Source organism: Zea mays, chromosome 5 (genome assembly GCF_902167145.1).
Source record: "Zea mays cultivar B73 chromosome 5, Zm-B73-REFERENCE-NAM-5.0, whole genome shotgun sequence".
Classification (NCBI taxonomy): domain Eukaryota; kingdom Viridiplantae; phylum Streptophyta; class Magnoliopsida; order Poales; family Poaceae; genus Zea; species Zea mays.
Window position 1 is genome coordinate 85,111,173 of NC_050100.1, and position 13,139 is coordinate 85,124,311.

General features: G+C 51.0%; 1 protein-coding gene across 1 annotated transcript; it reads left to right on the forward strand.

Moving 5' to 3' along the window:
* The first annotated feature begins 6,619 nt into the window (after positions 1 to 6,619).
* On the forward strand, positions 6,620 to 7,147 carry LOC109939727 (uncharacterized). The gene has a single exon (XM_020538042.1). The coding sequence runs from the start codon at positions 6,620 to 6,622 to the stop codon at positions 7,145 to 7,147; it is 528 nt and encodes a 175-aa protein (XP_020393631.1).
* The last annotated feature ends 5,992 nt before the right edge of the window (positions 7,148 to 13,139 follow it).

Here is a 13,139-nt window from a genome sequence, read left to right on the forward strand (position 1 = left end):
AAGTTAAAAAGGAGTCTGGCCCCATTTTTTATAGGTCACTCGGTCGCTCATACACTTTCAGCTAGCAAGGTGGTATTATGTGAGAGTGTTGTACTATGTGTGGCTTTCTGTCGTGTTGAGCTTGAGTGGTTTCTCATGGCCCGTATGTGGTGTAACAACTTATTGGGCTCATAGGTGTATGCCCGTACGTTGCTACGGAGTAAACATGTTATGATAAGATACATTAAGATGCAAAATCATTAATTGTCGTTCTATATTCTTGTTAGCATCTTTTAAAGGTTAAGAATGTTTACATAACTATTTTTAGCAGACTGATTCTTGTTTCAAAATGAAATGAGATGGAAAAGAAGCAGAAAAAACACATAGATCTGAACTCCTTTGCAACTACCATAGAATCCACATATTTAAGTCTACCATAAGTAATTTAGCACTCCCAAACGTTCAAGCAGGTGGTATAAGGGAAAAATTATAGAAATTGATTTATGGATGGATCAAATCTAACACATTAGACCACATAAACATCAGCTTTTGGAGAAACAAAGTGAAAGCACAACGAATCGAGCTTTACTACTCAGGGTCTTCAAGGTGGAGTCCTTCTAGGTGGTCACAAAGCTAAGCGACAGCAGGAGCAGCTGGACGAAACCAAGAAGGGAGCAAGCACGACTTCTCCTTCCCATTATGGGGCACCACCACCTACATGGCAACAGGTCATGACATCAGCAACAGTAGATGTAGCTTAAGGAACTGGAGCTCCAAGAATGCCCCTAGGAGGAGGGGAGGAGAGAAAGATGTGTATCCTAGAGCTTCTCTGTAACCTAGAGCTTCACCGATCCACTACTACCACCGGCTGCAGCTAGAGCATTAGCCTAAAAAGGGAGAGCACATGGTTTAGCCTAGTCTGTCAACTATTGAAACTTTTACCAACTAAATGTACCGACAACGTGTAAAATGGTTGGAATTGGTTTACCGAACAGATGTATAATATAAATCTAAAGACACAAGCTCTCACAAGGATATCTATGTGATGTACTATTAGTTCTCAACCTGGCTTAAAAACATGCGTTAGTTTCCTCCAGCATTTACCTAAGACTTAACATCTATTATATCTTTAATCGTTGTCAAGGCCATCCTTGCTCTTGGCAGAGGTCTACCCAAACTCACTCTCAATCTCAAAACCTTTTTGCAAAACAATGGTGACAATTAGCAGATGGGCAAAACAAATGACAGATGCAAAAAATCATAGGGAAACCATCAGGCAATTATGTCCTACACATTATGTGTAGTTTGTGACACCTAACCTAGCTGACACACCTACATTAGAAAATAGATACAATACTTACTGAATGTTACATTAAGTTTAACTTGTGACATCTGAACTCTGTGATTTGGTATATGTTGGAACTTGCTCCCGTGGGCAAGATGATCCAACGGGTGAGTGGAAAGAATGCAAACGCGGTTTAACTCGAGATGGCAATTTCTCTGTTGATCCAGCCTCTCAAGGGCACTGTACAGGGGTATTTATAGGTGCCCGAGCACCCAACGTCCCGATGTAAGGACGCTTATGCCCTCAGGCACCTGGATTATCCCCAGAATATTTCCATAAGGGAGGGTTACAGACTGTCATTATAGAAAAGCTATTACAAATCAGGCCCATAACACGCCTGAGCCACGCGGGGCCTGTTACAATGGGCCGAATCCCACGTGGGCCTCCAAGTCGGGTGGGGACGTGGGATGGAGAGACTTTGTCGTAGGCCTTCGTCTTGCAGTGAAGAGGGTGAAGGGTGAGCCACGCCGGTCCTCTTGCCTCCATTGGAGCAGCGAGTTGACGAAGGCCTGGAGCGAAGGATAGCGTCTTCGCCTTCGCCCCAACATTTGCCCTCCGAGGGACCAGTTCGACTGAGTCATCTGGTGCCGAAGACGTCGCTAGATGGTGGAGACGCTGCCCTCGCTCGAAGTGGTTCCGCGGGGGTTTTTGATGTGACCGTTGACGGACGCGGTACTGTTGGACTGCGGGCTTCCCAAAGCGTCGCACCCTGTGTATAAAGGGGGGCGCTGCTCAGGCTCTCTTACCTTTCTGTGCGCCGCAAAACCCTAGCATTTTGAAACCATTCGCCCGCTCGCCAGTCCTCCTTGCTCCTGCTCATCGGAGATCTGGCCCGCGTCAAGCAGACTGCGCGCCTCCGCCGACGGTACGTAGTAATGTCGTCTTCTTCTTCATCCGTTGCGAATACGCCGCTGGGAAAATCGTCGTCTGAGGAGACCATGAGCGATCTGGCGGCGGTGGAGCTGCACCCGGGCCACACAGTGGAGTTTGGCGTTTCGAGGATCTTCTCGGTTCGCGTGCAAGACATGCAATAGTTGGGGTATTTGTGGAACGGAGTTGGACGAGTTCCGGGGGCGGAGGAGATTCTGGAGCCGGAGGGTGAGATTGTTGTGCTCGAGGCATTTTTTACTACCGGCCTTTGGCTACCTGCGCATCGTTTTGTGGTGGAGGTGTTGCAGAGGTTTGACGTGCAGATTCATCAATTGACACCTAATGCCGTGGTGGCCCTGGCGAAGTATGTCTAGGCAGTGACTTCTTATGGCTGTCAGCACTCCGTAGAGGTCTTCGCCAAAAATTATTGTTTGCACTGGTAGAAGAGGAAAGTTGGAAACAAGATTGCACAATTTGGTTCGTGCACCTTTACGCCGAGGACTGGCAAGACTTCGGCGGAGGTTGTGGAGCTAGTTCCTTGCGCCCACAACAAGTGGGGCAACTGGTATGATTATTGGTTTTATGTGGCGGAGGGCGAAGTCGAAGACCTCCCTGGACTCCCGGCGACCGTGATGTGCTTGCACTGCTATGTGGCGTTCCCGTCGTTTGAGATGCCGAAGGATGATAGTGACGAAGGGGCCCTTCGTTGCGCTGCCCGCATGAGTAGCGGACGCGATTTAGTTGAAGAATTCATCGGCTACGGAGTGTGGCCCTTGGCGCATGGCTGGGCGTTGGGCGAAGTATGCCCTCGCCAGATGCCCTCCCTGGGCGTGCAGCTAGTGCGAAGTCCGGCCTTTGCGTTGGATCTGCATGGCTAGGATCCTGCCGCATTCGTGCGTGAAGTGGAAGACGAAGCTGTGCGGATTGTGGGGCGTTATGTGCCGAGGACGGAGGCTTTGCGGAGTTGGGATATCCGTGGATCCAACGTTCGCCTGAATAGGGTCTTCGAGCTGAATCGCTTGCCATACAGCGGCTATCCCGGGGATGACGCTGTCGTGGCCGTCGACCACCGCGGGAAAAGACCAGTGGTTGTGACTGAGGAAGGCCCTTCGCAGGAAGCTGCCCCAGCCGCGAAGAAGAGAAAAATAGGTACTGTAGTGGGGGGACTGGGGGTCTCTGATAGTTTCGCTGTGGAGTTGATGGGGACGTGTGCAGCCCTCGGGGGAGGGATGTCTTCGCCCGAGCTCCGGGAATCTTCGACGCGAATGCTGAAGGTTACCGGGGGTCGATGGCCAAAGAATGTTCCGATCCCCCGCACGGATGGCGAAGACTTTTTTACGTCTCGCATGGCTCGTGACTTGAAGATTTTTCCTTACGGACGAAATGTTGCTACTGTTGTATCGGCAGTGATGAAGAAGGACCGTCAAGACGCTGTGCAGAAACGCCGGGCGGTCGTTAGGATCGTGGATCCTTTCCGCGAGGCGAAGAAGGCGCGGGGAGGCGCAAAGTCTGCCGCCCCGGGCAGTAGCAAGGCTTCGGCGAGTGTGAAGGCTGCTGCTTCTGGCGCGGGCAAGCCACCCTCAGGCAGGCCCACGAAGGGGCGAAGGTTGCCTTCGCCGGCACGTACGGACGATGTGGCGGTACACATTGCCGACTTCGACACGGACATCTGTGTCGGGGATTATTTTGTTGGAAAGTTTTTTTTGACTAGGTCTTTAACCAATATCATGGTGCAGGGTCGGATGCGGGGCAGCTATCTGTTGTCCCGACTCCGGTGGTGGCCACTTCGCCAACAACGGCGGTTGGGGCGAAGGGTCCGGTGCGGGACCCGTGGTCCACCTTCTGCGTGAGCGGCGAGATTGCGTCGGCCGCCGCCGCTAAGGACGTGGCGGGCTCCGTGTCCCGGCAACTGAGGCAAGCGTCGCAGCAGCTGGCGCAGCAGCTAAAGCATGTAAGTCGTGTTGGACTTCGATTGTCGTTGTTTTTATGAGGTTGCGAGTCTCATGGGTTTATGTGGCAGGCGACCGACTTCGCCGACCACGTCACATCGGGTGCTTTGACTGCAGAATTTGCTGCCGAGGTCGAGCATCTCCGGGCGCAGCATGCGGATGCTGTTCGGGAAAAGTCAGCTGCGGAAAGCAAAAGCCGCAGGCCGAGAAGGCGGATCTCCGGTGCCAGCTGGTGGAGGAGAGGAGGGAGACAAACAAGGCCATCGCTGATGTGCAGGCTGCGCAAGCCGAGGCCAAGGTGGCGCGGGCGGAGGGTAGTCTCGCCCGCCAACGCGCCGAGGAGCTAGAGGCGAGGCTCAACGCCCTGCGCAACCGCGTGGACATGGCCGAGGCCTCGACGCGCGCGGAGGTCGAGCGGATGCATGCGCAGTTCGTGGACGCGTATCGAGAGCTGGGTGCGTGGACCGCTGCCTTCGAAGCGCACGACCAAGAAGCGGGCCTTCGCTTCCTTGAATGGTTGCAAGAGGAGCTTGGGGTGCTCCTGACCATTGTGACTGGTCTCATATCCTTTGCCTCCCTCATCACCTGCGAGGGGGCCGTGAATGCCTTGTCCCGCGAGGGGTGCAGGCATTACGAGGTCTTCGACCAGTTTGACGAAAACTTTGAACGTGAAATTTTCAAGGTCGAGGACCCTGTGTTGAAGTTGTTGGCGGGGGCGCTCTTCGACAGGATGTGGGGCCCACACGGCCGAGAGATGGTCCAAGAGCGGTCCAACCGGGCGATAGATCAGGTAAAGACTATTTTTGTGTGGTTATATGTGTGGGTATGTGTGGTTTTGCTGAATGAGTGTGCTGCAGATGGCGCATGCCGAAGGCGTCGAGGACCTTGGTGGTCTAGACGGTGCGCTACTCGAGGCCGCGGAGGTGGATCCGGTGCCGCCATCTGATGCCGGCAAGGGCCCCTCGTCGACTGCAGCCGGCGAAGGCCCTGCACCAGCCCCTGCGCGGACGTGTGAGGACGCCTCGAAGGCGGTGGTCAAACCAGCTACCAAAGACCCCGCGGCGGCGGCCGAGCCTTCGCAGATGTAGGAATAGGGGTTAGGGACTATATGTGAACTTTTGTCTATGTGATATTGAACCTCGGTTGCTGCGCAGGTTCTGACGTTTGGGCCTGCGTAAGCAACCACTACTGACAATACTGATTTTGCAGCGGAGACTTCAGTTGTAGTGCCTATAACACCCCATGTGTTTATATTCCGCTCGACAACGAGTATGAATTTAAGCACGTAATATCAGTGAATAAAACAGATGCTGAAATTTAATCATTTTCGCCTATCGTGATTTTAATATCGCATCTGTTTTGTCTGTCGCGAGTGCGACATCGTTTTTATTTTATCTATTCGGGCTCTTCTTAAATTTTCGTGATGAGCATCGTCGTTCCGAAAATCGGTGCGTCCGGTGAGTATTTAAAATTCATCGCTCGCGCGAATACGAAATCGGAAGTTCTATCTATTCTTACGATTTCGTCCCGAGCAAATTAGTTTGAACTCGATGACAAAAGTGTTAATGCAAAATTAAATCGGACCACACCCGGAATCCAAGAAAAACCAGGCGTAGAATTATAACCGAGCCGTTTCCTAGTCGAATCCAATATCGTTTAGCTTAATCCGGTAACATCAGGCTAAAACTTGAACCTTGGTAATTTAATCTATTCCTTACCACATGAATTTTTGTCCGACTTCTACGTAAACCAAAGCTGACTACAATATCGAAGTTGAAATCAGTTCGATTCGGATTATCGTTTCTTGCCGGATCCAAAACTTCGGGTATAAATAACTAGTAAAAAAACTCATGATTCCGAGAGTATTCACTAAATCAAATTCTATCTAACTTTTTGTATCCAACACTATTCTGATCCAACTTATTTGTGCCTCTTTTAAACTCTAATCCTAAAATACATATTTAGTTGTGCTGACAAAAAAAAGAAAATCTTTTTCCCTTGCTGCAAGCAATCGGCTGTGGGAAAACAAAATCCGTTTCTCTCCCAGCCTTTTCTTTTCCACGTATCAAACTCTCCCTTGCACGGTGGACAACGCTAGACATTTTTCCTTGTGCTCATCCACTCATCGCTCCCATCCGATATTTTTGCCGTACGCAGGTTCTTCAAGCGGCGCCTGAGCTCATCTTCTTCCTTATCCCCGCCGCTCCTCTGCTCAGGATTTTTCTCTCGTGATCGCGCGGGGACATTTGCTGTGGGCACAGCTCGCCGGTTGCCACCGCTCAGCTTCAGAAATATCCTGCCGCCGTTCGGTGGTATTTATCTCCCCAGCTCGCTCCTTCCTGGCCTTCCCCTGCCGGCGCGCCTGTTCCCTGGCCGAAGCCACCTAGTCCCAGGTCCGGTCGGCCGGCTCAGTTTTTTTTCCAGTACCGCGCGTCGTGCTTCCCCTTCCAGCCGACCGAAGCTCCCAGCTCCAGTCATGGCGCGTCCGATTCCCTCTCCCATGGCTCCCTGTACGACCGACCGAGATCCCTCCATGGCCACGAGCTCAGCCCCTGCTCTGCTCTCGCTGCCGAGTTCCTCTGCGCGTCTTCTCTCCCTGCTGGCGCGCTCAAATTCCTGTGCTCGCCGGAGCTCTCCCTGTCGTGCGGTTATAGCTCCTGCGCCCGGCCAAGTTTCTCTGCGCGCCGTAGTTCGCCCTGCCCCTCTGCTCGCCGAGCAGCCCGAGCTCTATCCGCTCCCCATGGCCGAGCTTCCTGCGCGTGCTGCCAGATCCCTGCACCAGCGCCATAGCTCCCTCTGTCCAGCAGCTTCTCTCTCCTGGAGTTTCTTTGTGTTCTGCTCAGACCCTGCTCCATTCCCTCGCCGGCCGGTCGCACGCCCTGGTCGGATTCCCTGCGCGCCGCGTGAGCTCGCCGGCGTGCTCCCCATCCGGCCATGGTGCCCTGCGCCGGTCGAGTTTCTCTCTGCATCGCACAGTAGTTGGGTCTCGCGCGCGTGGTTTTGAAGCTATGCGCATTCGATGTGCCGCGTCGTGTGCTCATATTCTTTCCCGCAGACCTCACCATCGACCATGTTCAAGTAATTATTTGGCTCCTCGCATCCCGCTTATTCGATAAAACACCCAAATCCATAGACTTTCAACGTACTGCTGCCATACGCGGCTGTCTCTGTCACTTGCGTCAGCTCGCCAAACCTACAGCTTTATATACGTTACCCTCTCGTATCGTCGTCGAGCTTGTCGAACCTCGTTCTTCCCTGCTCGATCTCGTCGAACCTATCATTCCTTGCTCGACTCCCCACCTCACCAGCTCGCTCCAGGCTTCAATTGAAGGTCGTTGTCGATCCATATGTCATCAAGAAATTCCAAGAGTCAAGTGAAGACGGAGCCAGCAACGTGATATTCACCAAGTGCGCGACAAAAAGCTCGGACATCCTGCGCGACTCAAGTTTGATTCGTCAGAATTATTCAGTCGAGAAAAAGATCTTCAGCAATTGATTACCGAAGAAAAGAAGGCCCCTGGATGACGTCAACCGGAAACCGTCGTCGTGCTTGCGACTATCGCGTCAAATTAGTTAGGGTAAGCAAATTTATTATTCGTGCGAGTGGATTAATGAATGATCTAAACTAGGTCTATAAATAGAATTGTGGTCACAATAAATGTTAATAATTTAGCCTGCCTATATTGTGATGATCGATTTAGGTAAATCGGTAAATCAAGTTATTAAGATACATAGTTTAAAGAGTTAATAAAAAACTAGGAATAAAAATAGATCTAGTGTAATATGTCAATTTGGTTAATGGATGTAGTTGATGCCCTGCTGTGACATCCATGATGCTTAATGCTTGGTTTTAAGTGTTTCGTCCTTTTTAGCATAGATTATCTATCTCGTACTATGTATACTTGTGCTCATACATGTGCATCGTGCATCTCATGAGGTACGATAAATAATCGCGTGATGCGGAAGACAAGCCAAGTCGACCCCAAGCGCGAGCTAATCCGCAGGATAATGCTGAGGGATGAACCGGAAGATGGATAATCTAAACGAGTGCCGACACAAAAGCTGATCGCCAAGTGGTCGCCACTTAACAACACTAACCTAGTGTTATTCAGGCAAGCCCCGGTGCATTTGCCACCTCCTTCTGTTTTAAAAAGTTTTATCACCTTGAATGATGCATTAGGTGATAGGAGTTGTGTGCTAAACAATTGATGCATTTCCTTCCTTGAAAATTGATTACCCTTCCTTGAAACCCGTTTTGAAAAGAATTTTTTGATGCTTAGCCTTGCTTTAGCAAACAAAAATGTTTTGTTTTAAAACAAAAGTGATGCTTCAATGGGTGGGAAGTTTTCAAAAATAAAACTTGATGTTGGATCCATCATGGTTGTGATGGGTTCAACATCGGAAAAGATGTACCTCTGTCAGGTACCAAACTTTGGGTTTAAATTATAAAGCTGAGACCGGGCGGGTGACTTGCACGAGAAAGGAGTCTCGGTGTAGTGTCTCCGTCTGAGTCGTTTAAGGACCGTACCGATTGTTGGCCTGCTGATCTAGGACCCTTTATCTGGCCACATACCTCGTCATGGGTAAGCCTGAACCCGACTATTCCATACATGAAAAGACAATCGCGCACTGGGAGTGGAGAGATGGCGAGAGTGGCACACACCCTCCTGGCAAAGGACCGCCTAAAAGGGGTGGTGTGCTCTCGGGTGGCGTGGACCTGTTCATGTGGTGGAGGATCCTTGGGAATGGTAGACATGTGAAAAAGAGTTAAGAGAAGCATATGTCGTGTGGTTGGAGATCCCCAGCTGGGTATTAATCGATTTGGATCGTCGAACTTCTCGGATATGAAGACTGGATCTTCGACCCTCATCGTAGATAACAAGCGAAACAAAAGTTGGATTTTAAAAGGAAGCTAGTGTAGGTCAAGTGAATGCTCTAGATTAGGCAAATCTAGATTTAGGAAAAGTACTTAACTTGAGCTAGCATATATTTCAAACTTACAAATAATTTATAATATTTCAAAGTTATTCCTTTGAACCACTTTTGTAATCACTCCGATAAATACAATGTGAACTTGTTGTAACTTGTAAAATTTGGTAATAAGATTTTCCGCTGCAAAAATGTTGGTGTGTGATTTGTGTTACTTTATCCCGCGATATTGGTTGTTCGTGGTTTATCCGGGGTCCTTGGGACACTCGGACGGATCCTGTTAAGTTATTTGGTGCACATGCATAGCCGTCTGAGGTCTTTGAGACAAGGACAAGTGCATGTGGACCCAATAACTTGGGAGGTTCTGCCACAGCGCCCATCGATGATAGTGTGCCTGGCTCTATGTCTGAATGTTTTGAGTCCGACGGTGAGTCTGGGAGTTCGTTTCCTTGGACGGAGGAGTCCTCGAATGAAGGCTTAGATTATTTTGTTGCGTTGGATGTGGCTGCGGCGGAGACTTCGCCGCGTGTGGAGGGTGCTGAGGATCTTCCTGGTACGAGTACTGGGTGTAGGCGGCGAAGGGTGGTGGGAAAACAGTGTGTGGGTGAATTTTCTCGGAGTGGCAGGCACCGTCGCACGGGGATGGAGCGTGGCCGACTTCAAGTAGACGGGGTTGGTAAGCGAGAATTGTTGTCTTCGCCGAATGGGGCGGGCATAGGCGAAGGGGATCTCCGGGAGCTTTTTGAGGGTGAGGAATTGAGGATAATGTTGTTTAATTACAGGGAGATGGGTATCATTCCGAAGGTTGAGCCGATGTGATAGGTGATGCCCTCGCCATGTGTGTGTAATAGGCGATGCCCTCGCCGTGTGTATGTAATTGTAATGGTGATGTGGCCTGTTGGCCGTATTCATATACTTGTATTGTTCCGGCTGCGTACGTGGGCGGCATTGTGCGGAGTATCTTTGTAATGATAGACTTCGATTAATCGTTATTCCGGGTGTGCCCTTAAGTAACTGTTGCGCTGTCTTTTGAATAAAAGACTTCGATTAACGCTCCTGTCATGTTGTTCCGGCTGCACCCTTAGGCGACTTTTGCTCGGAATGTCTTGTAAAGAAAAGACTTCGAATAACGCTCTTGTTGAGCTATTCCGGCTGCACCCTTAGGCGACTTTTGCGCGGAGTGTCTTTTGAAGAAAAGACTTCGAATAACGCTCTTGTTGAGCTATTCCGGCTGCACCCTTAGGCGACTTTTGCGCGGAGTGTCCTTTGAATAAAAAACTTCGAATAACGCTCTTGTTGAGCTATTTCGGCTGCACCCTTAGGCGACTTTTGCGCGGAGTGTCTTTTGAATAAAAGACTGATTAACGCACTTGTTGTGCTATTCCGGTTACACCCTTAGGCGACTTTTTGCGCGGAGTGTCTCTTGGATAAAAGACTGATTAACGCACTTGTTGTGCTATTCATGCTGCGCCCTTAGGCGACTTTTGTGTGGAGTGTCGCACGCGAGGGGAGTCTGTGCTGCCTCTCACGGTGACTTCAGAGTGGTCGAATGCCGAAGACCGTTGATGCGGTCTTTTTCGACATGTTGCATCTTAGTTTTTGCGGGGGATTTTTGCAGATATATTACATGGCTCCGCCCGTTAAAAACCTCACCCCCAGGAGGAAAAGAGTGCGGGCCTGAATAATGTTGTTTGGTGAATTACAAGGGCGCGTAGGCCCTGAGGACTTAGACAAAAAATTTGCGTAGATTGTCAATATTCCAGGAATGGTCTAGGTCTTCGCCGGATGGCGTTGTTAGCCTGTATGTGCTAGGGGACGCCTTCGACTTGACGATGAACGGACCTTCCCACTTTGGCTCCAGCTTGCCCCGTGACTCTGTCCGGGTGGTTCGGACGAGTATGAGGTCTCCTTCGTTAAATTCTCTTGGGACGACTGCCTGGTCGCGCCAGGCCTTTGTTTGAGCTTGGTATTTGTTGAGGGCCTGCAGGGCGAAGACGCGGTCTCCGTCGATGAGGTCTTTGGACGTTGGTTCATCGACGTCGGGGACGACTGATGCACTTGTTTGAGGTGACCCATGCCTTATTTCTTGCGGGGTCATGGCCTCTGATCCATACAGTAGTCGAAAAGGAGTGAATCCAGTTGCCCGGCATTCGGTTGTGTTGAGTGCCCAGACTACTTCAGGTAGCTGGTTGGCCCATTTACCCTTCCTGTCGTCGAGAAGCTTCTTCTTGATGGCAGTGAAAATCTTGCCGTTGGCGTGCTCGATGACGCCGTTAGATTGCGGGTGATATACTGAGGCGAAGGCAAGCTTGGTGCCGATGGAGAAGCAGAAGTCCCTAAAATCCTGGCTGTCAAATTGTTTGTCATTGTCGACTGTGAGCTCGGACGGGACTCCGAATCGGCAAACAATGTTTTGCCAGAAGAACTTCTGGGCAGTCTTCGACGTTATTGTGGATACTGCCCTTGCCTCGATCCACTTGGTAAAATACTCGACGGCGACGAAGGTGAACTTGAGGTTCCCTTGGGCCGTGGGTAGTGGCCCGACAATATCCAGCCCCCAGCGTTGAAGTGGCCATGTGTGGGCAATCATCTTTGTGTATTGCGAAGGGTTGCTTGAACGGAGAGAAAACTTTTGGCAGACTTCGCACGACCTTGTGACTCGATTCGCGACGCAGATTATAGCGGGCTAGTAGAACCCTTGGTGGATCACCTTGGCAGCGAGGGCCCTAGGCCCCGAGTGAGAGCCACAAGTTCCGATGTGGACTTCGCGCAGGATCTGGACGCCTTCGGTTTCGGTGACGCATTTAAGCATGGGTTGACTAACCCCCTTCTTGTAAAGCTGGCCCTCAATGATTCCGAAATCTCAGCTTCGGTGCTTGAGGCGCTTGGCCTCGTTGACGTCGCTTGGATGGTAATATCCCTGCAGGAACAGGGTGATTGGGGCCCGCCAATCTTCGATCATGATGAGGTTGACTATGCAATGGCCCTCGGTGTCGTTGGTTATTTGTAGACCCTCTGGACTGCGGATGGCTGGCGTGCCGATGACGTGGTAGAACACGTCGGAGGGCAAGGGTTCGCCTCTGGCGGCTGCTTTGGCCAATGCGTCGGCCTCCTCGTTCTTGGCTCGGTCCACATGCTGCAAGGTAAAGCCCTTAAATTGTCTCTCAAGACTGCGAACAGCCGTGAGATACTGCATGAGTGCAGGGTCTTTTGCTGAATATTCTTTTTTGACCTAACCGGCAACCACTTTGGAATCTGTTTTGATTATGCAGGTGGTGACACCAAGCGCTCTTAGCTTGAGAAGACCTAGGATGACAGCTTCGTATTCTACTACGTTGTTGGTGCATCTATCAGAGTCTAAAGCAAAGCTGAGGCGTGCTGCATATCTGTGTTTGACCCCTGTGGGTGATGTGATGACTATAGTTGTGCCTGCCCCCGCATGGCACCATGCGCCGTTGCAGTGAATGGTCCACACTTTCTCTGCAGGCTCGTCCTGCTGCGTTATGGGCCCTGTCCAGTCAACGATGAAGTCCGCCAGGACCTGTGACTTGATTGCTGTCCTGGGCTCGAAGGTGATATGGTAGCCAGAGACCTCGGCTGCCCATTTAGCGATCCGGACAGACGCCTCCGGGTTGCGGAACAGTTCTCCTAGTCCTCTGTCCGAGGTGACCCGCACCTTGAATGCTTTGAAGTAATGGCACAGCTTGCGTGATGCCATGACGACTTCGTAGGAGATTTTCTCCAACTCGGTCATGTTACACTTGGAGGCCGTGAGGACCTCGGAGACGTAGTAGACTGGACACTGCCGGGTCGTGCCCTCCCTGTTTTGCTCTTGGACTAGGGCTGCGCTGACTGCACATGGTGAGGCAGTGATGTAGAGTAGCAGCGGTAGCGAAGGGTCTGGACTGGTGAGAATAGCCAAGTCTGTCAGGTGCTGCTTGAGTGATGTGAAGGCTGCCGCCTGTTCTGGTCCCCACACGAAGTCTTTCGCGCCACGCAGTGTTTTGAGGAAAGGTAGACTCCGCCCGGCGGACTTGGAGATGAATCTGTTCAGAGCGGCTAATCTG